Source organism: Jatropha curcas, chromosome 2 (genome assembly GCF_041381405.1).
Source record: "Jatropha curcas cultivar XTBG-Jc1 chromosome 2, XTBG_Jcur_1.0, whole genome shotgun sequence".
NCBI lineage: Eukaryota > Viridiplantae > Streptophyta > Magnoliopsida > Malpighiales > Euphorbiaceae > Jatropha > Jatropha curcas.
In genome coordinates, this window is record NC_143152.1 from 32,852,633 (window position 1) to 32,877,982 (window position 25,350).

General features: G+C 33.0%; 5 protein-coding genes, 1 long non-coding RNA gene and 1 other non-coding gene across 11 annotated transcripts; 3 read left to right on the top strand and 4 right to left on the bottom strand.

The window, feature by feature from the left end:
• Positions 1 to 508: 508 nt before the first annotated feature.
• LOC105647436 (uncharacterized) lies at positions 509 to 1,463 on the top strand. The gene is made up of 4 exons (XM_012233525.3): positions 509 to 768; positions 879 to 991; positions 1,077 to 1,195; positions 1,295 to 1,463. Exons 1-4 carry the CDS (start codon positions 591 to 593, stop codon positions 1,389 to 1,391), a joined length of 507 nt encoding a protein of 168 aa, XP_012088915.1. The 5' UTR covers positions 509 to 590; the 3' UTR covers positions 1,392 to 1,463.
• Positions 1,464 to 1,630: 167 nt separating this feature from the next.
• LOC105647817 (histidine kinase CKI1) lies at positions 1,631 to 6,059 on the top strand. 3 transcript variants are annotated; one of them, XM_020684779.3, is made up of 8 exons: positions 1,696 to 2,137; positions 2,254 to 2,475; positions 2,574 to 3,230; positions 3,317 to 3,692; positions 3,797 to 4,371; positions 4,473 to 4,782; positions 4,858 to 5,615; positions 5,699 to 6,059. In XM_020684779.3, the coding sequence occupies exons 1-8, from the start codon at positions 2,060 to 2,062 to the stop codon at positions 5,903 to 5,905; spliced, it is 3,183 nt and encodes a 1,060-aa protein (XP_020540438.1). In that variant the 5' UTR covers positions 1,696 to 2,059; the 3' UTR covers positions 5,906 to 6,059. The 3 variants fall into 3 exon arrangements, with proteins under 3 accessions (XP_012089434.1, XP_020540438.1, XP_089574656.1); XM_012234044.4 differs by having other exon boundaries at positions 1,631 to 2,137; positions 4,473 to 5,615; XM_089718530.1 differs by lacking the exon at positions 1,696 to 2,137 and having other exon boundaries at positions 2,301 to 2,479; positions 4,473 to 5,615.
• A 2,170-nt stretch (positions 6,060 to 8,229) lies between these two features.
• On the bottom strand, positions 8,230 to 10,110 carry LOC110010898 (uncharacterized). The gene is made up of 2 exons (XR_016319680.1): positions 9,043 to 10,110; positions 8,230 to 8,697 (listed from the first exon to the last, which is right to left on the bottom strand). It is a non-coding gene; the product is annotated as an uncharacterized LOC110010898 (long non-coding RNA).
• Positions 10,111 to 12,370: 2,260 nt separating this feature from the next.
• LOC105647435 (uncharacterized) lies at positions 12,371 to 13,884 on the top strand. Its single transcript, XM_012233524.4, has 3 exons — positions 12,371 to 12,589; positions 12,941 to 13,089; positions 13,568 to 13,884. The coding sequence occupies exons 1-3, from the start codon at positions 12,484 to 12,486 to the stop codon at positions 13,646 to 13,648; spliced, it is 336 nt and encodes a 111-aa protein (XP_012088914.1). The 5' UTR covers positions 12,371 to 12,483; the 3' UTR covers positions 13,649 to 13,884.
• A 280-nt stretch (positions 13,885 to 14,164) lies between these two features.
• Positions 14,165 to 16,476, bottom strand: LOC105647434 (uncharacterized). Of its 3 annotated transcripts, none has more exons than XM_012233520.4 (4): positions 16,322 to 16,476; positions 15,171 to 15,991; positions 14,907 to 14,969; positions 14,165 to 14,464 (listed from the first exon to the last, which is right to left on the bottom strand). In XM_012233520.4, the coding sequence occupies exons 2-3, from the start codon at positions 15,679 to 15,681 to the stop codon at positions 14,947 to 14,949; spliced, it is 534 nt and encodes a 177-aa protein (XP_012088910.1). In that variant the 5' UTR covers positions 15,682 to 15,991; positions 16,322 to 16,476; the 3' UTR covers positions 14,165 to 14,464; positions 14,907 to 14,946. The 3 variants fall into 3 exon arrangements, with proteins under 3 accessions (XP_012088910.1, XP_012088911.1, XP_012088913.1); XM_012233521.4 differs by having other exon boundaries at positions 15,171 to 15,939; positions 16,322 to 16,475; XM_012233523.4 differs by having other exon boundaries at positions 15,171 to 15,728; positions 16,322 to 16,455.
• Positions 16,477 to 17,289: 813 nt separating this feature from the next.
• LOC119371128 (U5 spliceosomal RNA) lies at positions 17,290 to 17,407 on the bottom strand. The gene has a single exon (XR_005178701.1). It is a non-coding gene; the product is annotated as a U5 spliceosomal RNA (small nuclear RNA).
• Positions 17,408 to 22,459: 5,052 nt separating this feature from the next.
• On the bottom strand, positions 22,460 to 23,575 carry LOC105647433 (transcription factor bHLH149). Its single transcript, XM_089718480.1, has 2 exons — positions 23,435 to 23,575; positions 22,460 to 23,293 (listed from the first exon to the last, which is right to left on the bottom strand). The coding sequence occupies exon 2, from the start codon at positions 23,229 to 23,231 to the stop codon at positions 22,620 to 22,622; it is 612 nt and encodes a 203-aa protein (XP_089574606.1). The 5' UTR covers positions 23,232 to 23,293; positions 23,435 to 23,575; the 3' UTR covers positions 22,460 to 22,619.
• Positions 23,576 to 25,350: the final 1,775 nt, after the last annotated feature.

Consider the following 25,350-nt stretch of genomic DNA (forward strand, 5'->3'; position numbering starts at 1 on the left):
AATATTCAATAATGTGGAAGTTACGTTGAGAAGAGCAAATACGCTCCAAAATAACTTAAATTTTGTTTTTATTATATATAATTGATTTCATGTAAACTTGTTTTGGACTCAATTACCATTAAAAATTTAAATTAAAAAAATATATTAATCATTTTTAATAAATTCGTATAAGATGAAGTTGTGTGCGAAGAATCATTTATTTTGCCTTTAACTTTTGTCAATTTTTGATTAGGAATCATAATATAATATAAAATTTAAATAGATGACAAAGAACCTTAATAAACTTAACCTTAAAGAGGATTATTAGATACTTTTTTAAGGAAATTAAGATTAAGTGGATGCTAATCTATCTAAGCTTAACACGTCATCAGTCGGATTTTTTGGGCTTTTTCCAAAGTCCAAACCCGGAAACAGTTGAAGCAAAACCCATTGTCTCTGCAAAATCCACTTACCGCCAACAGATTTATAATTTTTATTAACATCCCAAAACTACCCCTATAAATACACCTTCACTTTCCCACTCTTCAAACACGCGACGATACTGTCAATCACAAAAATCTTACTACTTTTTTCCTTCAACGATATCGTTAATGGCCGACGCGGCGGCAAAAGCTCGGAAAATCCTGGTGGCTGTGGATCAGAGCGAAGAGAGCATATATGCTCTCTCATGGTGTTTGAAGAATGTTGTTTCTCATAATTCCGAAGATACCATTATCCTTCTCTATGCTAGGCCTCCCACAACTGTTTACACTGCTCTTGATGGAACAGGTAATACCGAAATGCAACTCCATTGCCAGGTCAAGGTTTTCTTTTTCTTTTTTTTTTTTGAAAAAAAAAAAAAGAAAAACCATTCTGATTTTGTAATTTCATTTTTTCAGGATATTTGTTTTCTTCTGATATAATATCGACGATGGAGAAGTACAGTCGCGACGTGGCGGAGTGTATTGTAGAGAAGGCCAAGAAGATGTGCAAAGAACAAGAAGCTCTCAGTGTAATTTTCTTTTTCTTTTTTTCAATTTTTGATTATTTAGATCATGTGGGTAAAGAGGTAATTTTAGAGTATGTGGTGTGGGCAGGTTAAGGTGGAGACGAGAGTAGAGAATGGTGATCCAAGGGAAGTGATATGCCGGGAGGCAGAGAAACTCTGCGTCGACGTGCTTGTGATGGGCAGCCACGGTTACGGTCTAATCAAGAGGTTGGTGTTAATCAAGAAGCTCTCAGTTTAATTTTATTTTATTGATTTAATTCTTCGCATCGATAAATCGACTAATATTTTGAATTTTGGGCATTTTAGGGCTCTTCTTGGAAGTGTGAGCAGCCACTGCGCACAGAATGTCAAGTGTCCTGTATTGATTGTGAAGAAACCAAAATCAACTGGTGCAAGCAAATAGGCTTTATGTATATGTAATTATGTACATAAATTTCATTTTAATGTGTATAATAATAATAATTAATTTTATCTATTTACCTTTTTTTTTGTTTACTACTAAATATGTAATAGTACTCATTTTAAGTGTAAATTTTGTTTTTTTACTTGTGGGAAGTGAAATTCTAATTCTTAATTTCTTGGAAAAATAAAATAATAATAATAATTTACATGGGATATTGTCTATTTTTTAAAAAATAAAACGAATATATATACTAGTTATCTGGATTATAACGAATGGAGATATTGTCCGTTTAGAACTCCTGATCTTTCTCTTTGACTTGAACTAAAACAATCGAAATATCATCCACTGTGTTAAGGTTATTTGATGGCTGCCATTTCCTCATTCATCATTTCATCGCTACAACTCAGGCAAGTATCCAATACTCCTACATTACCTCATAAATTATATGCTTCTTTTCATTAACATCAAGAAGTTGTATTGTTTTTCATCCTGTTACTCACCTGCATTGCCACTCTTGCACTCTGCATTATCTTTATATATATATATATATATATATGCATTCTTTATCTGCAACTATTATTTGCAGGATGATCAATCAAATTGCAATAAATTTTAACTAATTTTTTGTTTTCCATTAATATTCATTTCTAGAGCACAAAGTTTTAGCCATGGAATTGAAGTTCAATCTCAGGACTTTACAGCAGCTAAAAGCAGTTCTGAGGCCAGTCTACTTCTGCATCATTCTTGTAGCTTCCTTCATAACCTTACTGCTATATTCAATTTTTGGTTAATTTTTTCCTTTTAGTTTTATTTAAAGGTAATAGCTGCATGCAGTTACATTCTTGATTTCACTATTTGTCAGGCTCTGTCATGTTGTATAATCTCAGAATTGTGTTTGATGATTAAACAAACCAAAAATCATGTGATATTGGAATCATATAAAGTTCGCAACAAATCTTTTACGGTTGTAGAGAAGACTGCAGGACTATTATGCTTTTTGAATTCATCAGCATGGAATGTAGCACGATCTGTAAGTGCATATCTAAATGGAACTCAGCTATCATTCTTTGAAATTGAAACAAAGGTTGGTAAGTTTTCCAGTTATAGAAATAGTAATTATCTAAAATGTTAGAAGCTGACAATACATGGATTAATGATTATGTCGGTGTTCTTCATGTCCAGGTTGCGCCTATATTATTTTTATCTCTTGCAACAATTCCACGAATGTCACAAGTTTCATACGTTGGAAATGATGGTCTGATGTTCTCATATTATAAAGACAAGCAAAAAATAATTGCAGTGTATTCAAACACTTCATATTCTTCATCCCGGTATGCTAATCCAGTGAATCGCGACACCGGAAAGTTATATGGAGATGCTGTTTCCTCTAAATCTTTGATGGCAGCACATACGAGTTGGATTCCAAATGTCTTGAATAACAAAAGTGGTTTCTCCTCAGTTGGTACAGGGTGGAACGAAGATCAAGATAGTTTACTTCTTAACGCTGTTGCTATGGATGGAAGAGGTGTTATATCTCTGGGGTTTCCGCGAGATGCAGTCATTGATCATTTTGCAGCATTAGACCTTCATGGAGGGTATTTTTACTTGGCGACGGCAGAAGGCCAGGCGATTGTGCAAACAAATCCTGAAGACACCCAAATAGATGTCCATAACTCCTCAGCTACGGTGCAAGTATTAAACAGAAATGGTGGTCCTGTAGATCAAATTGATTTATATTGCAGCTCTAATGACAAAAAATCTGGACCTCTTCCTGGGAAGCTCGTGGGAAACAAGTACATGTTTTACTGCTCTACTACTGACATTGCAGGAGTAAAATCAGTATGTTACGCATTAGTAGAATAAAAATGAAGGTTTTGCATTGGTTTTTATGATCCTTTTAGTCCTTAACTTTTCTTTTTCTGCAGGTATATGTACTAGCATATCCCAAAAATGAATTGGCAAGTCTTGTCCATAGAAACAGCAAGTTATCAATCATTCTGCTTGTTATACTGTTTGTTTTTATAGTTGTGTCACTTTGCATCTACATATTCTTAACTGCAAGAGCAACAAAAAGAGAGATGTATTTATGTGCTGCCCTAATTAAGCAAACAGAAGCAACTCAACAAGCAGAGCGCAAGAGTATGAACAAAACCAAGGCTTATGCTGGTGCAAACCATGATGTGCGTGGCTCATTGGCAGCCATTACAGGTTTGATAGAACTCTGTCAAGAAAATGCTAAGCCTGCCTCTGAGTTAGCAGCAAATCTGGTGCAACTGAAAAGGTGCACGGATGACCTCCTAGGTTGGTTAGCTAGGTCTAACTTTGTCTTTGTCCAAGGAATATTCATTGAATATGTTTATTTGTCTTTTTTTTTTTTTTTTTGTTAATTTAAAAAAATGGTTCAGGCATATTGAACTCAATCCTGGATATGAGTAAAATTGAAGCCGGGAAAGCATCACTTGAAAGAGAAGACTTCAACTTGGCTCAACTACTGGAAGATGTAGTTGATATGTACTATCTTTTAGGTATGAAGAAAGGTGTAGACATTGTGCTAGATCCTTGTGACGGCTCAATTCTTAAGTTACCTCTTGTCAGAGGCGATAGAATAAAACTTAAACAGATCTTATGCAATTTACTTAGTAATGCCATAAAATTTACATCAGAAGGTCATATCTCGGTCCGTGCTGTGGTCAAGAAAAACAATTTCAAGAAAGAAATCATTGCTTCCAATCGCACAACTGCTTTGAAGTTTTTGTCACGCTTTTGTCACCGAAATGACGATGCTTTTACTGATCTTGATGCCCTCCAAACCGTTGAAGAAAATCCGAATGAAATGGAAATTGAATTTGAGGTGGATGACACTGGCAAGGGAGTTCCTAGAGATAAGCAAAAGTCTATCTTCGAAGACTATGTTCAAGTGAAGGAAACTACTATTGGACAAGAAGGCTGTGGCTTGGGACTTGGCATTGTTCAATCTTTGGTGAAACTCCTTAATGTCATTTTACTCTATTTAATAATATTAATTATTTCAGCCTGATTCAAGCTCCATTTCTCACCGATTTATCAAATCTTGTGTTTCAGGTACGTGTGATGAAAGGAGAATTAAGTATTGTTGAGAAAGAGTTTGGAGAAAGAGGAACTTGCTTCAGGTTCAATGTTTTTCTCTCCATACCTGAACCTGTATCTGTCGAGACTGAGGAAAGTCGCCCTTCTGCATTTCATCAACACTTCACTTTTATTTCACCTAAACCAGAAGGATCGCATATTGTAATGTTTATAGCAGGTGAAGAAAGAAGGAAAGTTTTGAAAAAGTATATTGAGAGCTTGAACATAAAGGTGACAATTATTAAAAGTGGAAGACATTTTCGTGCGGAGCTGGAGAAAGTTAAGCGTAAGTTAGACATTACTTATTTCAGCTCGGGAAAATATGAGTCTAGTTTATCTGACAACTTGAGGGCATCTGCAGCAAGTAATCCAGATACGGGAGGAGCAAGCAGTAAGCCTCAGAGCATGAAAGATGGAACTGACCATATTTTGCCACAATATAAAAAGACCAACTCCAAAAGTTCTTCTGGTATCATTTTATTTGTGATGGATAATGCTGCTGGTAACTTCTCTGAATTTGACTATACTCTGGCTACTTTCAGAAGGGACATTCCAAAATCATCATGTAAATTTGTTTGGTTAGATGATCAAATGATCAGACAATCAATATATGAAGAGCAACAGGATAAGCGAAATCTTGAAGGTGATTATGTGATATATAAACCATTCCATGGTTCGCGTTTAATTCAAGTGCTATCACTGCTTCCTGAACGCAAAGGTGCATCCCAATGCAACTTCACAAGGCCAGCAATGGGGTCAACAATTCAAGAAGTTCGCAGTTCTGTAGATTTGAATTTATCGAATGATTCAAATTCGTCAATGATTGAGTTCGACATTTCTGCTACGTCACATCCTACCACTCTACAGCACGTAATGATACATAAACCTGATACAAAACAGAAAGAAAAACCTTTGAATGGAAAGAAAGTTCTAGTTGTTGAAGATGTTGAGCTGTTGCGCCGATTAATTACTACTAGTCTTCGAAAACTCGGAGCAAATGTTGAAGTATGCACAAATGGAGAAGAGGCTTTAAATCAAGTCTGCAGAGCTTTGAGCGATCAAAAGAAGGAAGGAGATTCAAAATGTTCCCCTTATGATTACATATTTATGGACTGCGAGGTAACTAAATAAAACTTGTTAAACTTGTAACTCAAAATATCATTTGCAGTTTATGTAATTGCTCGTCTTGTTTGGTTATGCAGATGCCAGTAATGAATGGATATGAAGCAACAAGACTGATAAGGATGGAGGAAAAACAGTACGATGTTCATATTCCAGTTATTGCATTAACAGCACATGCAATGCCTGAGGAAGCAAGCAAGAGCATTGATGCTGGAATGGATTTCCATTTAACTAAACCTTTGCAAGTTGATAAACTTTTGGATGTTATCCAATCTATTGATAAATAACCAGTGAAAAAGATTATAAAAAACGAAATTGTTCTTTATTTGTGTACATTCAGTTATCTAAGGACGAGTTTTTAATGTTTCACTCTTTGCATTGAGTTGAACTTCTGTATTCTTCTGCCATTGCAAAAACTCAGTAAATCCTGATGTTTTGTCAGTCAAGCTGACAAGAAATAGTTAATTGTTCTATTTGGCAAGAAACTAGAAGAACCCAATAAAGTATATAGTCTATTTAGATAGAACAGATTGCAAATGTTTAGTAAGTAACTATATAATTAAAAATTATATAGTTAATACTTTATTTATATTATTTATTATATTCTAATTAAGAGGGAATAAAATTAATATAAGTCAATTTGTTGGTAAAATCCGTCCACCCAATCTCTTCAGCCGATAATTTCTCTCCATTGGCACCTATAAATAAGGTGTCTATCGCTATACAGTTAAAACGAAACCGTTCGATGACTTCATCTTGCAGTTGGCTACAATTTCCCAAATTTCCTATTGCACTCCTCTCTATATTGCCTAGACAACACTTCCCTCCCCCTCCGGCACTGTCAAATCCCCCGCCGGCAGCGTCGAATAAACAGGAACTGGCAGTGTCAAATAAACGGGAATATGCTGACTTGGAGCACCTCCATTCGCCTGATTCACGGCACCTTCATTTCCAGCAGCTTCATTCATCTGATTCTCCATTTCCCTCCTTAGTCTAGATTGTTACTTCTAATTCTGCAAGAGCACTTGTTAGTTATAGGATAACAGCATGCATTCTTTTTCAATGAACTCTTTCTTCTAATCACAAATATGTTATTTTTGCTTCCAAACCAAACACACATTATATCCATATCTTCTCATTCTACACCTGTCAAAATCACCTTCTTCTTGCCATTTTTCGTTGCCACAACAAAATCATTTATATTGTAATGTAAATAGGTAACTTGGAAAAGTAAAAGATAATTGATAATTGAAAGTAGATTAATGTTTCACTTCTTGCATTAAGCTGAACTTGTACATTCTTGTGCTTGGAACTTTTATTTTCAAAAGTTTCAATGCAAAAACTCTAAATCCCAATGTTGTTTATCAGTCAAGAAATGGTTAATATTTCAATTTGACAAAAAAGTTTTTTTAGATAGAACAAATAACAACTAGTTACATAATTAAATTATATAGTTCATAATCTATTTTATTTTATATATAGTAATATGTTGTTTATCAAATTCTAATTAACAGTTGCTGCTACTGGAAGATGCAATTAAGTTCTAAAAGCTTTACTGATCTTCAAGCTCCAACAAAATTAACATAATTCAACTGGTTGATAAAATCTGCCCACTCCATATCTTCAGTTGATAATTGCTCTTCCTTGGCACCTATATATCTCGTCTCTCTCACACCTATGTATTTGGTAGGTATCAGCAAAGGCACATCATTTATAACAATTCCAATGAGTTCATCTTCAAGTTTGCTCAAATTTCCCATTTCACTTCTGTCTACCTGACCTACACTAAACTTCCCCTCCGGCAATGTATAGTAAACCGGAATATGCCGATTTGGAGGGGCACCTCCACTACCCTGACTTGAAGAACCTCCATTCCACGGATTTGCAGCAGCTTCATTCTCCTCATTTGCAGCACCATCATTCCACTCGTTTGCAGCACCATCATTCCACTCGTTTGCAGCACCTTCATTTACCTGATGCTCCATCGTGCTAGTCTAGTCTAGTCTAGTCTAGATCCTTACTTCTGAGACTTCAGGAGCACCCCACATATAGGATTATAGCATTCATTTTGAATGAGCTCTTCTCCTTCTTCTTCTTCTTCTTCTTCTTCTTCTTCTGTCATAAATATGTTATTGTTGCTTCCAAACCAAAGATGCATGATACCTTTCATTCATTTGCTACTGCCAAAATCAGGTTCTTCTTGTCATTTTCCATTACCACAACAAAATCATTTGGAAGCAGAAGCACACACAGTATAATTCATACTCTTGATTTTGTCATTATTAACTTCCTTGATTTTGTTAAACACTACGAGGGCCTAGTTGGATCCTTGGAACCAAATTTTAATTTTAAACGGGACTCAAACCGCTCAAACTCTGATCAACGGTTACTTGCTTATAAATCGATACCAAAATTGAACTGATTTGAACAGAAATCTATTGTTTTTAGGGATGATGAGAGATTTTAATTAATAAAATTATTTAATGGTTCTTTCTACAACTCTTTTGTTCTTGTTTGAGATCGTTATGAATTGCTATATGGAAAATTGTTAAATAGCCAAAATCATAATAAAAATGATCACAATTAATTAATTAAGCTCTAAAACGAGTAATTAAAAACTGCAGAGTTTATTTCAGTAAAGGATTCCTTCAATTGTTGTCAATGGCTATAACTCCAAAACGACAACACACAAACCATATATATGAGTTGAAACAGTTCAAATTTGACAAGAAATTACAGAAACAATCTATTGGGGAAGATGATATTGTTGAATTATAATGCAATTCAAGCTAATGATAAAATCCGGCCACCCCAGTTGAGTAGGATTCAATGTATCTCCATTGACATCCACGTAAACCCTAACAAAGTCCTGAGAATCCCCTAAAAATTCACCAATTATTCGGTCAACTGTATCTTCCAATTGGTTTAAATTTTCGAATGCACGTCTGTCTAATACACGTTTGTTCACCGTATGATAAACCGGAATATACGTATTTGCAGCAACCCTGGCATATGTAATATCCGCAATTTGCGTGACTTGCAGCACCACATCCGTCTGATCCTCACCATCGCCCTCCATCTGATTTGCACCATAACAAACAGAAATTTCAGATTTCAACTGTAAAAATTAAAGTTGACTATTAATTCTAGCAAATCCTTTACTTGGAAATGGGAGAGATAAGGAGAAGAATAACTAAGGGAAAGGTGTTTTGTAAAATGGGGTGGATGTTGTGAAGAAGAAAGGCTATCCTTCAATTGCCCGCCTTATTCTGTTAGAATATTAAACGACACCGTTTCTTCTCTCCTTCTTTGAATTCGAAAATAACCCATTGCCTTCATATGTAATAATAATAATAATAATAATAATAAAACCTTGAAAATAAAAGAAGTAAACAATCAGAGTCAGAGATAAAGAAAAGATTACTTCTGACAGATATGAGAAATAGCTAGGATAGGATTGATTTTGAATGACCTCTTCTTCTTCTTCTCCTTCTCTTCTGTTGCTTCGAAACCAAAGACGCATGATCAATACATATATCTCAAAATCACGTCCTTGTTGCCATTGTTGGTCATCATTTCCATCACAGTAAAACCATATTCTCACGGCAGTGGAAGCACACAACCCAACGTTCACGATGATTTTGCTTTTAGAAGCTAAACTGGTAGTGTTAAATAAGTGGGTGGCTGCACGGTAAAGATCCCTCCTCCAATTCACTAATTTGCACCATTCAAATGTTAAACATCTCCCTTGAGAAAATTCTTTTGCCTATAATTCATCTCAGATGCATAGAGAAAAATATTTTAAAGACACAAACTGAAGACTAATTAGTATTTTTTTTTTTTTTTTGATTTATAAGACAACCATATTTTTGTTTATTTCCACAAATTTTTTATTATTAACTATTATTTCAAAAAAAGGAACAAAATAAAATAAATTATTAACTAAGAGAAATATAACTCATGCAGCCATAGTAGAAGAAACAATTCAAATTTGCAAGAAAGTAAAGAAACAGATCCTGTATATTCTGCAGTCTGATGATTATACTAATCAATTTTAAAGATGTTCTTCAATGGTGATATAGCTCAATCTGGTTATAAATTCCGGCCACGTCATTTGATTAGGATTTAAAACCTCTCCGTTGACACCAATATAAATAATATCAAAAGACGGATGAACATTACCAAAAAATCTAATAATAATTAGAGCAAGTTGCATTTCCAAATGGGCAAAATTCCAAATTGTAGTTCTGTCTATTCTGGTTTCATGCCGTGCATGATAAACCATAATATGGTAATTTGAAGCACCATACGAATCATATGTAACATACAACGGCACCACCACCGTTCTTTGTACCACCTCATTCCTCCGATTTGCACCACCACCACCACTATTATTTTGGTTTGGAGCACCATTCCTCTGATTTGCAGCACCGTCCATCTGATTTGCACAATGACAAAAGGAAGTTTCAGATTTCAAATAATTAATTCTACCAACTTCGTCCTAAGGCAAGAGTAATTGTTGCTTGTTATCCAACCAAATATAGGAAGATAGCATTCGTTTTTTATGACCTTCCTCTTCACAAATATGTCACTGTTATATTCATTCACCCAGCAACAATAATAATTTTATGTCATTACACTAACCTACTCATAGTTTATGTCTTACTCATACATTAAGCCAATATAAATATTTTTGCTAGAAAAAAAAAGATATAAAATCTATAATAAAAAGCGATGATTTTTTAAAAGAGCAATTAATTATTTAAAATGAGAGAGGAAAAACATTATGATGTTCATATTCCAGTTATTGCATTAACAGCGGCACATGCAATGCCTGAGGAAGCAAGCAACAGTATTGATGCTGGAATCGATATCCATTTAACTAAACCTTTTGCAAGTTGATAAACTTTTGAATGTTATCCAAGCTGTTGTAGTAATCATTGTTCTTTATTTGTGTACATTCAGTTATATAACAATGAGTTTCGTATTCTTGCTTGAAACTTTCATTTTCAGAAGTTGCAATATTGCAAAAACGATCTGTTTGTGGTTCAAGCTGACAAGAAATAGTTGATAGTTCAAAGTTGACAAGAAATTAAAGAAACCCAATAAATTATATAGTTTATTTAGATAGAACAGATTACAACTGGTTAATCAATAACTATATAATTATATTATTATTTATCATATCCTAATTATAGGAGCAGCAAAAAGGTTGCAGTTAAGATAATAGTGATCTTCATGCAGCAGCAAGATCAACATAAATCACTTGGTTGATAAAATCCGACCACTCCATTTCTTCAGCCGATAATTGCTGTCCATTGGCACCCATATATCTTGGCTCCATCACACCTATATGTTCGTTAGTTACCAGCACAGGAACATCTTCTAGAGCAATTCGAAAGACTTCATGTTCAAATTGGCTCAAATCTTTCATTGCACTTTTGTCTATACTGCCAACACTATACTGATATTCAATTAATTGGCTCAATCTGCCATCACCAGACTTCCCCGTGTAATAAACTGGAAGAATATTCTGATTTTGATTTGGAGAACCTCCATTTCCCTGATTTGCAGCAACACCATTCTCCTCAGTTGCAGCAGCTTCATTGATCTGATGCTCCATCGCGGTAGTCTAGATCGTTACTTCTAAGGCTGCAGATATGAGAAATAGTAAGAAAGCATTGATTTTGAATGAGCTCTTCTTCTTCTGTCACAAAAATGTTGTTGTTGCTTCCAAACCAAACACGCAAGATTGGTATATCTCAAAATCAGTCCATTACCACTTCATCACAATAAAATAAAATCATTTTCTCATGATTACAGTGGAAGCTGCCAACCATTATAAATAACAATATAATCAATTACTATTATAAATACTTCATAATTTGGATAATCACAATTTATTTTAAAAATTTTAATGAAAAATTAAGAGATAATGGTTGGATAAACAAATTCAGAGATGTTGGAATGGTTATCTTTTTATTATTATTATTATTTTTTTTTTTTAAGCAAAAGATATTTTTTATTTTATTTATATCTCAAATATTGAGTCCCTGTGGCTTCTAAAAGTACAATTTCTTTAATCAAATGAGTCAAAGAATTAAAAGAGGTAAAAGAAAGAGAAGTATGGTGAAGTCTATGATGAGTGGCTAAAAGATGTGTAGCTTGATTTCCTTCACGACATATGTGATGAATGGAAGAAGAGTGAAGATGCAACAAATCAGCAACACGCTGCAAAACCGAAGGACCTGCTCTAATCCACTGTGTCCGATTAACATGAGTAACTAGTTCCAGACAATCCATTTCCACCTGGATGGGATAAAAACCTTTATCAATACTCCAAGAAAGCCCCCAAATCAAAGCTTTAAGCTCGGCATCATAAGCTGTCCCAGCATCAATCGGGAAACAAGCGGCAACAACAAAATTACCATAGCTGTTTCGGAGGATAGCACCCCAGGATGCTGAAAATTTGTTGAAAGACGCATCAATATTCAGTTTATAGCAATCTTTCCTAAGCCGAATCCAAGTAATGATCATTGGCTTTAATTTTTGTTTGCCAAAAGAAGCCGAAATGAAGTGGTAATATATATATATATATATATATATATGTGTGTGTGTGTGTGTGTGTGGTGAATATTTCGTTTTTAACTATTTTGACTTTTTATTCTTTTTTTTAGAAAAAAAAAAAGACTGAAACGCTGCGTTTTGGAGTCCCAGTGAAAGACTGTTTTAAATATTTGCTTTCGTCGAAAACAAAAACCATCTTCTGCTAAACGCCGAAGCCGCTTTCAACTAAGCACAGCCCAAGAACAAGAAGTGTTTATGAGCAGCCTCTGTCCTGCGATCCTAGAGATTCGACTCGAATATGGCATTTAGGCAAACAATAAAAAACGCAAGTGCTGTTTCAATCCCACCAGCAAATTCAATACCTGGGTTTAACAGATTCTTCTCCAAATCTCCAGCTTACGTTGGTAACAATTTCTTGGCTTTGTACTGCGTTTTGTTTGGTATTTTCGTAGGAAATTGAAATAGCTGATGGGTTTTGTAGATCGTTTCGTTTAAAGGTTTGATTGTTACTAAAATTGTAAACTTGGCGACAAATAGCTTGTACATTGGGATTAGGTTTTCGGTTTACTTTCCTCATTGAAGGGTTTATTGAATCTTATATTTTTTTACTTACTCGTCGCTAGGTGGGTATTCTGGAAATATTTGGTTAGTTTGCCTCTTTCTCACTTTAGCTCTAGCAATTAAGTTAGAATTTTGGCTGTTTTGAATCAATTACAATTTTAGAATGCGATTGAGAAGGCATTTTGTTATTGCAGTGAAGGTTGGAATTCCAGAGTTCCTTAATGGAATAGGGAAAGGAGTTGAAGCCCATGTAGCAAAGCTAGAATCTGAGATTGGCGATTTCCATAAACTTCTTGTTACGCGGACCCTGAAGCTCAAGAAGCTAGGCATTCCTTGTCAACATGTAATTGTCCCCAATTCTTTTAGAATATAGATAATGTGCCTAAGCTTAGCTTGCTGATTCCATTCCATAACGTTATGCTCTATCAAATTTTTTTCAGTTGATTTGAAGTTAATCATGTTTTGGGATGACTTTGAAGTCCTTTGCAAGGGACATGGCTATTAACACTATGTCGATTTAGTGTTTTATAGAGCTTAAGGTCTGGTTTCTTGCTGCAACTGATATTTTGTTGTTATGGGTTAATAGCCTTATTAAATTCCGGACTTCCAGTGGTTATTGCACCTATAGACTTGGTAAATTTGTTTTAATGAATAATCTTCAAAAACTTCGTGTTCTGTGTCGAGCATTCTAAATTGGAATGCGTTTTAGGTCAAAATTTGAGGCATTTTATTTTTTAACAATACGGACATCTATTTTTGTGCTGAAATCAGTTAAATCTCAACCAAAAGAGCACTCTTTAACATTGATTTTGGTTTTGCAGAGGAAGCTGATACTGAGCTATTCCCAAAAGTACAGGGTAGGGCTTTGGAGGCCTAGAGCTGACCTTATGAAAGTGAAATAATTTTCGGGTTTGTCACGCCTTCAAGGATGACAAGATTTGGGTTTGTTACACCTTCAAGGATCACAAGATTTCTGTTTGCACCTATGCATAACTGATAGACATTGCTAAGTGGTTTTGTGGTTTCTAAAGATTAGATACCATGGCATGAGTTATGCTTTGTCGCTTCTGTCAAATTTTGGACAGTTAGAAAGGATTATATTTTTTTTAGCAATGCATGATGAGTTATTTGGTGATAATCTCCTTTCCATTTTTCAATAATAAAAAAAATCAAAATCTATAATTATCAAATACTACAATATCCTGCAAATGGGTTAAACAAGCTCTGTTTTTTGGCATGATAAAAAATTCAGTGTCCTTTTTTTTTTATTGCAAACACAGTATGATGGCAAAAGACAAACGCGAAGTAAAAGAAATCCTGCTAGTTACAACTTTGCGAGGAACTTGCACACAATTCACTGTCAGAAAGTATTTTATAGGAATTTGCACATAAAAGCATCACAGAAAAAAACTCCCTCATTCAGTCGCCAAACTCAACAAATGCTACATTCCAACTAATCAAGATCATCGAAACACAATGTGCCAATCGCACTGATAGAGACCTAGTCCAAGAAAATTTTGACACTAGAATTCAGTTGCCAAAGAGTTACATAAAATATCTCCATCCAAAAAAGTTCATGCCAGTGATAATCATAGAATTTTTAGAAGCAGCAGAACGGTACTCATGCACACCAGAGCCCCGTCAAGTCGAGCCACGCGATGAAATTGCCATCATTTCATAACTCCGGATCTGCATCTCAAGTAAACTAACACAAACTCCTGCATTAAAAAAATGTTGTTAAATAGTAAGTTATGGATCCCCTTCCAACCAATTACTAATAAAATTTAGACGCAGGGAGATTATGCTGAGAAATTCAGCTTACTTATTCCATACAACTAATGCAATAGTTTTAGAAAATATCCCAGGGTGAGCTATTGCAACTTGATTTTCCATTTCCATAAAAGAACAAAGAGGGTAATCTTCACCCAAGAAAATAATCGCTGTTTTACTTGAAGCAGTTGCTCATATTCAGTATCATATGCCAAAATATTGCAATAAAGCTAAAATAAACACATAAAAAACAAAAAAGAAATAAATCCTACACAAGAAACAAAACTCAAAATACAGCAGAATGGCGAGAAGGAAGTTTTTCAACAGTCCTTAACAAATGTTGAAAAATAAAGAAAAAGGGCAGAAAAAAATACGAAAGACCAATAGTACCTCCCCAGTGCAATTTGAAACATCAGCATATCCAAAGGCATCATACACGAGAGCCCAAGAGACCTGAAAATTAAACAATAAGAGTAGACATTTAGATCATATTTTAAAAGTCTGAATGAAAATAAGTAGGACTTCTAATTCATCAACACAAGCATAGCAAATCGAGACATTTTCAAATTTATCATGGTTCTTAGCATCTTTAGTTTTATTCACTTTAAACTTTCCTTTATTGTAAATCCAATAGTCAATGAAAGACAATGTTACCTTGGAAAATTATCACGCCAAAGAAGACTATGGTGACAACCATTGGGAAAATGTTGCTGCTTGGAGATGATGCTTTCTCTGCCCTCTTTTTCTTCAATGCTTTTATGTGTTGAGTCCTTGTACGCCTCAACCTTGCAAGCTCAGACATTTCTCTAAGTAACTTCCTATCTGCTGCATCCAGTGAAGGACCCCTAGGAGGCAATGGTGGCTTAGCACTCCTCTTCTTCCTTTTGTCCTTCACTGTTCCATTCTCCACACTAGTTTTTGCCTTTTCCCCTCTCTCACCAACCAATATCTCCAAATTTCCACTAGAGCTCAATTCACCTTCACTTAAACTTATTTCATCATCACTCCTCATCTTCCGAGCGGAACTCAGAGATCCACTTTTTAACCTATCAGTCTTGGGTTTTTGACCACTTGAACCCAGTCCTCTTACCTCATCATTTGCACTAGAACTCCCACCTATTTCCAAATCAACTAAGCTATTACTTCTTATTCCCAAATGATCCATGCATGCTCAATCTCTATCCTTTGCCTTTTATTGTCAAGCAGCTAAACCTTTACAATTACAGCAAAACTATAAAAATCCTCCAGGCAAAAGAATCACGGGAATCCGTTGTCATAACTCGTGGAATTCAAGCAATGAAACCCGAATTAATACAAGTAGCTATAACTTTCCCTCTTTATAGACCATAATCGTAGCTAAAGAATGCTAAAATAATTGCATTGTCCATCTGATAATAAAAGGTGAAAAGGGCAACCGTTCTTACTACAAGAACACCAACAAAGAAAGTAATAATTTATGTACCCATTTCACCTTCCTGATATTAAACATGAATCAAAGGAAAGAAAATTACATTAAAAAGATGAAATCTAAAAATAATGCAAAGATAACCCTTCTATAAATAGAGAAACTTTGTTCTGCCTAAACAAAATTTTCTTTGGTTTCCAAGAAAATGCAAGAAAAACGATCCACGTGGATGAATCTAATCAAATACACAAGGTGAGATTTTTATTTTAATTTTTAAGATGAATCGATGGAGCATGAAAATGTGATTTAAAAAAAGATTTCCTATCATTATTTCTCACCAACCAAACAGAAAGAGAAAAAATGAAATCACAAAATGTAAGTTGTGGAAACCAGAACATACCATTTCAAATTGTTGCGGAGAATTTCGTATGCAGAGAGGCCTCCAATCTGGAAAGAGAGGCCAAGTTCCAAGCCAAAACGAGAAAAGTAAGAGAGCCCTCCCGAATCGCACCGTTTTCGGTTTTGAGGCAATAAAAACGCTATGTCGTTTAGAACATTTTGCCTAAAAAAATATTGTGAAATAGTAAATTTTCTAACTACATTAGCTGTCCAAAGATAAGTTAAAATAACAATCACAGTATCCAAATGTCGTTGACACTATATATATATATATATATATATATATATATATATATATATATAAATGTTGATCATATGTGATAGTATGCGACTTTTAAATTAATTTACAATTACAACTCAATAATTATACAATTTGATTCACAATAAAAACGAGACATATTTTTATTAGTTTATTCTAACATCGTGATGCCAAATATATTATTTAACCTTTAACTTTACAAAAAAAAAGTCATTTTTAAATTTTAGAAATGAGTTTGTGATTCTAAATTTTACCCTTTAATTTTATAATATAAACTTCACTTTTCGTGATAATATTATACCTCAATAAATTAAAAAATCGAATTATTTTAAAGATCAAAAGCAGAAAAAATAAAATTTAAAGCACAATAAAGTTAAAAGGTAAAATTTAAGGCGCAAAGATCATTTTAAATTTAATCACTTTACAAAACATTATGAAGATATTAATATCATCCTTTGAAGATTTTTTTTTACCCTTAAAATTTAGATTTTGATTTTTGATAATATTATCATTTCTATTGGTCGTTTATCTGTGGTTAACTAATAATGACAAGCGGTTAATTTAAACTTTTAAATTGATAATTACTAGTGTCGATGAGCTAAAATAAACATTATATTTTGTAAGAAAAGAATTTGATGCCATATACTCCGCCAGCTAAAAATTTTAAGAACATAAAAAAATTCATCTTCAAAAACTAGACTTGAGTGGGCACTCCTCCAAAGGAAGAGAGCCCTCCAAAAATTGGCGTATGCCGCTATCTGCGGCGAGCACACGGTATTCTTTAGTAAAAGGCGAAAGAATAGTTCGCTTTGAGCTCACCGCGCGGCTGCGTGATTTTTCAAGTTCCTGGGCTTACGTTTTTATAAGGCAATGTCCCATCTCTTTACATCTGTGTAAGCGATGTGGGATTGTTTTGCTCTCCCCTTTGCGCTTTCTTAGTTGGCTTGCTTTTGTATAACTCACCCCTTCCCATTTGAGAATTTTCAGATTGGCAATTAAAATTGAAAATTGACTGCCAAAATCTCTAAATAACTTACAGTTTTAACCTGATAATAAGTATAATTAAAAAAAAAAAAAAAACTAAACTGCAATTGTTTGTATTTCTTCTACGAATATGATTCTTTAATGGCTGGTTGAATGGAATGGGAAACGAAGACAAAGGATCTTTGCTTTGGTAAGCTACTAATCTATCCTTCTTAATGGGCTTCAAAATTTGTAGCCCTGTGGCTTCGTGGGCCATGATCATAGCCCAGCTTTATAATTTATAATATTGTTAAAAACCGGTAAATAATTTTAAATGAAAGTCTTATAATCAAATTTCTTAATTACACTTACTGCGTGCACTCACCAATGTAATTAAGAATAATAAATATAGTTTGGATCCATTAAATAAAATTATCTTTCCATTTATCATTTCAAATGGTATCATTTTTGTAGTTTAGATTTGTTAACGGCTAAAATATCAAATAATGCCGTAAAGATAATTTCATTTAACAGAAACAAACTACAATAATAAAATAGTACGATTTTTAAAATATAAAGATAAAACAGTTAATTATGTAAATATAAAAATTTATTTTCACATTTTTATAAAGTTTGACGAAGGGTAGTTAGAGACAGATGCGAAGCATGAGAGAACTTTATGTGAATATTATTAGGTAATGCGAGGATAGGGGTTTAAGGGGGTGGGGGGCCCTTAATGAGAAGCAGCGTGTGGGCACGTGCAATGAGCAAATGTTAGGAAGTGGGGACAGAAAGCAGTAGGGCAACAAATGAGATGTTGGAGGTTTTATTTATAAAAATTAGAATTTTCAATTTTCAATTTATAGCACGACAAAATTAAACAAAGGTAGCTAACTAACTGCCAAAACGTGTTTGACATTTTTGTCCTTTTCCTCATACTGGTCTTAATCTACCCACAATGTGTGTTTGGTGGTGGTTCTCCCCTGCCAGCTCACTACCGATTCCTTTCTTTTGTCGTTTTCTTCCTTTCTTTATCCATTTCCTTCCTCTCGTTTCCTTTCTTAATCCATTTTTGTTAATGATAAGATTGCAAAAAGAATTTTTTTTTTTTTTTTTAAGACTCAATAGACCTATAATAGAAGTATCATTTTTCTGTGACTTATCAAATTTGTAAAAAATTTTATAATAGAGAAAATTTAAATTCGATTTTTTTTGTTTTTCGTATTACTGACAAGATAAATCAGACCATATTTCATTGATTTACATAGATTGAACTTCTAATTATACTTTAAACCATTCTTTATGAGTTTTATATTTTAAATTGAAAAATGAGAATAATATAGTCAAATCTTGAATTTTAGCTTTTAACCATTTTGGGCACATGCAATGTTTTGGCGGGGCACAATTTGAAAGTCATGCACATTGATGGTATTTATAAAAGATATATATGTGTATGAAAGTTATTGCTCTTGTCAGAAATTTCAAAGAAAATATAAAATTAATTTTTCAAAGAAAAAAAAAATTTAAGTAACGGTTATTGGAATTTACCTTTGCCAATATTACAAACAAAAATTAATTAACATCTCTTGATGAGAATGAAAATAATTGCTTTAAAAAAAGGAACAAAATAAAATTTATCCAAAATACCATATCTCAATACAAAATAGAAGAAATAATGGGGAAAAAAAGAAAAAAGAAAAGGAAGAGATTACCTTAATTGGAAAAAATCAAATTAGAAATGTATATATATATATATATGTAGGGGAAAAAGAATAGTGCCAAATACAAAAGAATATGGAAATTCTTCTGAATAGAAGAATCAAAGAAGAGTTGTCAATTTGATTGCTATTGTGGTGATTTAGATGCCACGTGGCTTAAAAAATGTCGGAAATAGATTGCCACTCAGAAAGTGACACCTCTGCACATGTTAAATTTTTACAAGCAAAAAACAAATCTGAAATATCATTTGCATTTTTAGCCTCCTCCCTTCTTATGTAACATTTGTTACATCAATCCAATTGGGAATAATAATTTTAAAAAAAAAATTATCTCCCAAAGTTACAGTAAAAATAACACATACCTTCTTCTATATTCTAAAATCAATACACACTTCTCTAAATTAATAGTCCGTCACATAATTACTTCCATCCTTCCAAAATCAATATTATTTCCGTTAAATGACAAATAAAATGACCATTCTAACTCTTGATATATTAATAACTTCTCCTTCTTGTTTTTGACAATTAAATGTTTTAGTGATGCTAGTAGTTACCAACTGTTAAATGGTAAATAAAGATAATATTTTAATCTTAATTAATCAAATCGCTAAATGGTAAATAAAAATCGCAAACCACCAATATATGCTGCTGTATATTATGTAAATGTGCTTCTCCATTTTTAGTCAAACACAAAAATCCTTAGGGATTTCCTTTCATGCATGTAAACATGGAAATGCAAATTGACATTTTTTTTCCCCCTTTTATATTCAATTGCATGTGTTTCTTTTGACACTTTACTTAAAATGTTTTCCATATTAGTTGCTTCTAGATGAAATTCTTTTTGTTTGTTATAACTTATAAGAGCCACTAATTTTTAGGAATATCTCCAATTACCTCCCATGGAGGCATGCTCTATGATCTATATATATATATATATACTACCAACTATCAATAGACTAAAAGTTCTAGGTTACTACCTCCATTAATTGATGCAGAACATTTTTCCCCTTAATAATTAAATATTAATGCTTTGTGATTTATAATTATTATACTCAAATATTTAATTTAAAATTACACTTCAGTGCTTGAAAATAGACAAATGCGACAAGTATTTAGAAATATAATACTTTCTGAATTGTGATAAGTATTTAGGAACAGAGAAAAATATATAAATAAACTTTAAGTTTATCTTTTTCTTTTTTTAACAAATAAATAAATAGTTTAACAATTTTAGATTTGAATTTATGACTTTGACTTTTTTTTTTTTTTCCCCCTTGTGGTAGAAGAGGATGGACATGAGTAGTGAGATTTGGGAGTCATTTGCATTTTGCAAATTGAGGAAATAATTTGTTGAGTAGATATGGATTGTAAAATTGAAGAAAGACAAAAGAATAGAAGAACAAGAAGAATTAGCTTCTTAAATGCAAGCACATGGATGCATGTGAGATTTGTGGGCATATGCATAGTTGAATTAGAGCACACAAATAAAAAGTTTGAATGGTTAGACAATAGTAGCATAGGAAAAATACACAACAAATCATGTGGTCCATAAATTCAACATTCATCATCACTAATTTGGCTCCAAATGCCCTTTTGATAGTGATGCCATTTGGCATCCCACATGTCTCCACTCATAAATTGACAATTGGATTTTCATTCTAGCACACGTGTTAGCTCTTCAATGAGAAAATGAAATGCCTCAATAGCCACCCACTCTCCCCACCTTTGTGGGGTTTGGTCTAATGCTTGTTTAGAACCATAATGTTTTGGTCCTTTTACAACATCATCAATTGCAATTTCAATTCCTAAAAAGGCATGCTTGGTTTGGTTGTATTATCAAGTAAATTTAATCTATATATATTATTTGTTAAAGTTTTATTTACAAAACCCCATACATGTGAGATGAAATGATATTTAATCAATTTGAGTTTGAACTCTATTTTTTATATTGTTCAGCAACATAGTATTTGAATTAATTTTTAAAGGTTGAAATAGCATTTTGTAGAAAGTTAATTTCGGTTTATAAAAAATTAGTCAAACAGCTAATAACTAAATACTATTAAAATAATTAACAGCTACCAATACAGTCAATTTTACCGAACAAACTCTTATCAAAAGAGATGAAATTTTTTAAAAAATGAATAGTAATATTTAAATCTCACCGACACAAATTAAAATTGGAGGAGTCAAAAAATTAAAAAATTATTAATATATTTTCAATTGTCATTATTAATTATAAAGCAAAGTCACAAAAGAGCATGTGAGGGATTTTAATTGTTTGATTGTAGTTTAGAGTTGAGAATCACATGCAAGGCATTCGAGGGCGTGGGCTAAGGCAAGGAAGGAAGGAGGGCTAAGGAAGAGAGAGGTCGGTGCGGTTGAAAGTGTAGGGCCATTAAGGCACATGACACGAGGCTTTGTTGGTCACTACAGACTAGACCATTTTTGGACTATACACTAACTTTCTGGGTTTTGTGGGGTTATTTATCATTCCATCCCTACCCTCATTCATATCTCACAAATATCCAAAAATCATTGCCTATTAATGTTAATTTATCCAAATTTTCATTAAATCAAATTTAAATTCTGATGTTATTTGCATATTTTATTTAGTTCATTAGCTTGTATCCAATTTTAACTTTCTTGCAACTTATAATCCTTGCTTCTCAAAAAATTTTAATTTTTCACCATTTCGAGCAATTTTATATATATATTTTTAATTTATTGATATAATATTCATTTGTAATCAACAATATTATTAATATAAATAATATGGTTGCTTTGTTTAAATTCTGAATAATACTATTGTTTATATAGACTATTCAATATCTAATAACACCATAGAAGGTTTATTACAAGCTGGCTGTTGGATATAGATCAATTGCCCTTAAGATTTAAATTAATAAATTTGAGATTGAGCTTGAATATACTTCGAATGAGTTGTTGAAAAACATATTAAATGGCGTTGCAAATTATAGTTATGAAAGATTTAAAACTAAGCGAACAAAACTTGAAATCTTGATAATATATAGAAAATTCATAAATATTTTTCCACAAAACTTCAAGCTTCTTATTTTGTAGTGTTTTATTTTTATTTATAAATATAAACAAATTTATCACAATTTAAAATTAGTTTGTATCGTTGCTTAAAATGCAAATTGTTGGTAATAAAAACCGGTAAAAAGGGGAGAAAAAAAAGTTGAGGTCCGAATGCTCCAAAGATGCGAGTTACGTATATAATAAAGTACATGAATTAATAATGAAGAAAAAAATTATAAAAGAGAGAAAAATACAAGAAACAAAATAAAAAATTTTAATAACACCTGGCATAACTAACAAGTTGTGATTGGGCTATTCACTCAGCTTGCGGAGTTAACCTGCGCGTCACCGCCGGCGGCGAGAATCTCTGTGAGAGTTGTCATAGCTTTGACCTGCATCTCCAAAGCCGCGATGTAATCAGTAGCTTCCTCTAAAAGACTGGTAAACGATGTCTTTCGACAACCGGGAACCAGACGGCTCAAAACTCGCAGTCTATCCTCCAAAATAGGTAATCTCTTGTTCTCTCTAGCAACCTCCTTCTTCCTCAACCGTCTCTCTCCTGTTACCTTCACTTTCCTAACCTTTTTAACTTTCCTCAACCTAAGCCTTCCCGCCAGAATCGCACGACTCCACCGCGTCTTGCCTTTTGCAGCCCCCGCAAGGACTTTATCAGCAGTTTCGCGAATTTCTCTGCCTCTGGAAGAAATTGAGGAGGTCCGTCGAGATCGCCGAAGAGCTTCTAGAAGCTTGGAGGAATAGATCTGCTGTTCTGCTTGAGTTTTCCACCTAGTTTTGCTGATGTTTCGATTGTTCGTCTCCCCGTTTTGGCTTTGATTCTGCGTTTCGTGAGTGAGTTTTCTTCGCTTCTTCCTTTGCTTGAATTCTTGCGACGTGTCTGAATTTGATTCGAGGCTTGAGATCAAGGATGCCATAATATAATTCTCTTGAATATACTCTCTGCTCGTTGTTTTTTCTTTTTTTTTTTTTTTTGCCCCTGAAACAGTAAGAATAAATTGATACGTAGCAGAAGAGAATAAAGCTATACAAACTCAAAATTCCTGAATCTTCTTAATTAATTTAACTCTACTAATTAAGAATCAATAATTTGTTATTAATGAAACTCAGAGCAATTTACCTTGGAAGGAAATGAGATTAAAGCGGTGGCTATGGAAGTTATGGAAAATTGAAAACAACTAATCAGTGGTGGCGCAGCGTCGATGGCGGCCGCGTGGTGGTGGAAGGTTTTTATAGAGGAAGAGGAAGAGAGAGAGAGAGAAGAAGAAGCGTGGGAGAAATGAGAGGAAAAAGAGGGAGTGGGGGCAGACTTTAAAAGCAGTACACGGGAAACCACGCGGCGTTTCCTTAATCACATTTATTGAATAGTACTAGTCTTCGTGCTTTCAGGTTCTCTATTAATATATTCTAATATTCTATATATTTTTTTTTGAAACAATGTTCTATTATTAATAATATTATTATTGATATGGTACATTTTATTTAGTAATAATGAATTTTATTTGCTTTGTGTATTGTATTAACAGTTAGTCAATTATATAAAAATTTTATTTAAAATAGTTAATTAATTATTTTAAATAAATTTAGAATGTAAATAATAATAAAAAAAAACATTGGCTTTACTAAGAGTCGAATGGCATTGAAAAGAGAAAATTAGTTGAAGTAAATTTTAGGTGGAGTCTAGAAGGCTTGAAAAATGTTTAAATTAATTAATCAAGTTTTATTTAGATAATGAAACCTACACTTGAACTGAACTACATAGTGATTTCATCATGCATGAGGCCATTAGGACATAGTGGCTGCTGTTTTAGTGGACACATAGGCAATTATGCTTGTCTCAAGCATGGTTTTTCAAATGGAACACTTAATTATTAATTAGATGCTTCTTAATTAATTATCATACACAAAAGTGGAATCATAAGGGATAATTAATTAGCCAATTAAAATAAATTGTAATTTTTTATATATAATAACTTCTCAAATATTTTCAACCTTAAGGGAAATAAAACAGATTTAGAGTGATAAAAGAAATGAAAGAAGGGATATGGATTTTGAATCTCCAAGCAACCAACATTAGAAGCCATCTAAACATCATATTAAACCACCTAAATTTTAATTATTCTTATATATATACATAATCTATAAAGACAAAACTTCCACATGGCGTGCTGTGTCAATCACCTTAACTTGCTTACAAAGATAAAGAAGAAGAAGAAAAAATAAAAAAATAAAAAATAAAACTACAACTAATTAGGTCAACCAAATGGATAAACCTTGTTTTAGTGCAATCTAAATAATTCAACAAAGTAGTAAGTCTTTGGTACTTTTAATGTTTTTTTACTTTGTACGTCAATCTTTGGCAGGTGAAACCTTTTCAGTTTTGGTTCATTGAATCCAACATAAGGCTCATTTTGCATGTGTTCAGTCGAAGAAAGTCAAATTTTCTGCTCCATTTAAAAAAAAATAAATAAATAGAAGAATTAAAATGCAATACAATATAAGAGTAAATGTTAGGGTTTGAATGTTGCAATATGTTTATAAGATAAATATTCTATATTAAGATAGATAATAAGTTTGGATTAAAATAAGAGAATTAGGTAAAAGATACTAAACAGTAAATTTAAAACTATACAAAGGAAAGTTAAGGTTGGAGAGTTTGAGTTCATAAAAACCTCATATTGGGGTCAAGCTTTGTAGTGTCCACACCTATGTCGGGTTACAACTGAGAGAATCGATAATAATTATTATGATTTTAAGAGAATCATATCTCAAAAATTAGCTATTGATGTTGGACAGAGTAAATTCAAATAAATCTACATTGAAACCTTAAAATTTCTAATCTGAGATCCAAGATAAGTGGAATATGTTGTCTGGCACCTTAAAATTTTGTTTAGTTTTTCTTCTTTAAAAAAAAAAAAAAAAAAAGACCTACTCCATTAGAAAATTTCTTTTAGGATGGAATATAAACTTTGTTATAAAGGAGTATTTATTTATTTATTTATAAAAGCGTATGTCTCCTTATCTTTTCTTGCAAGG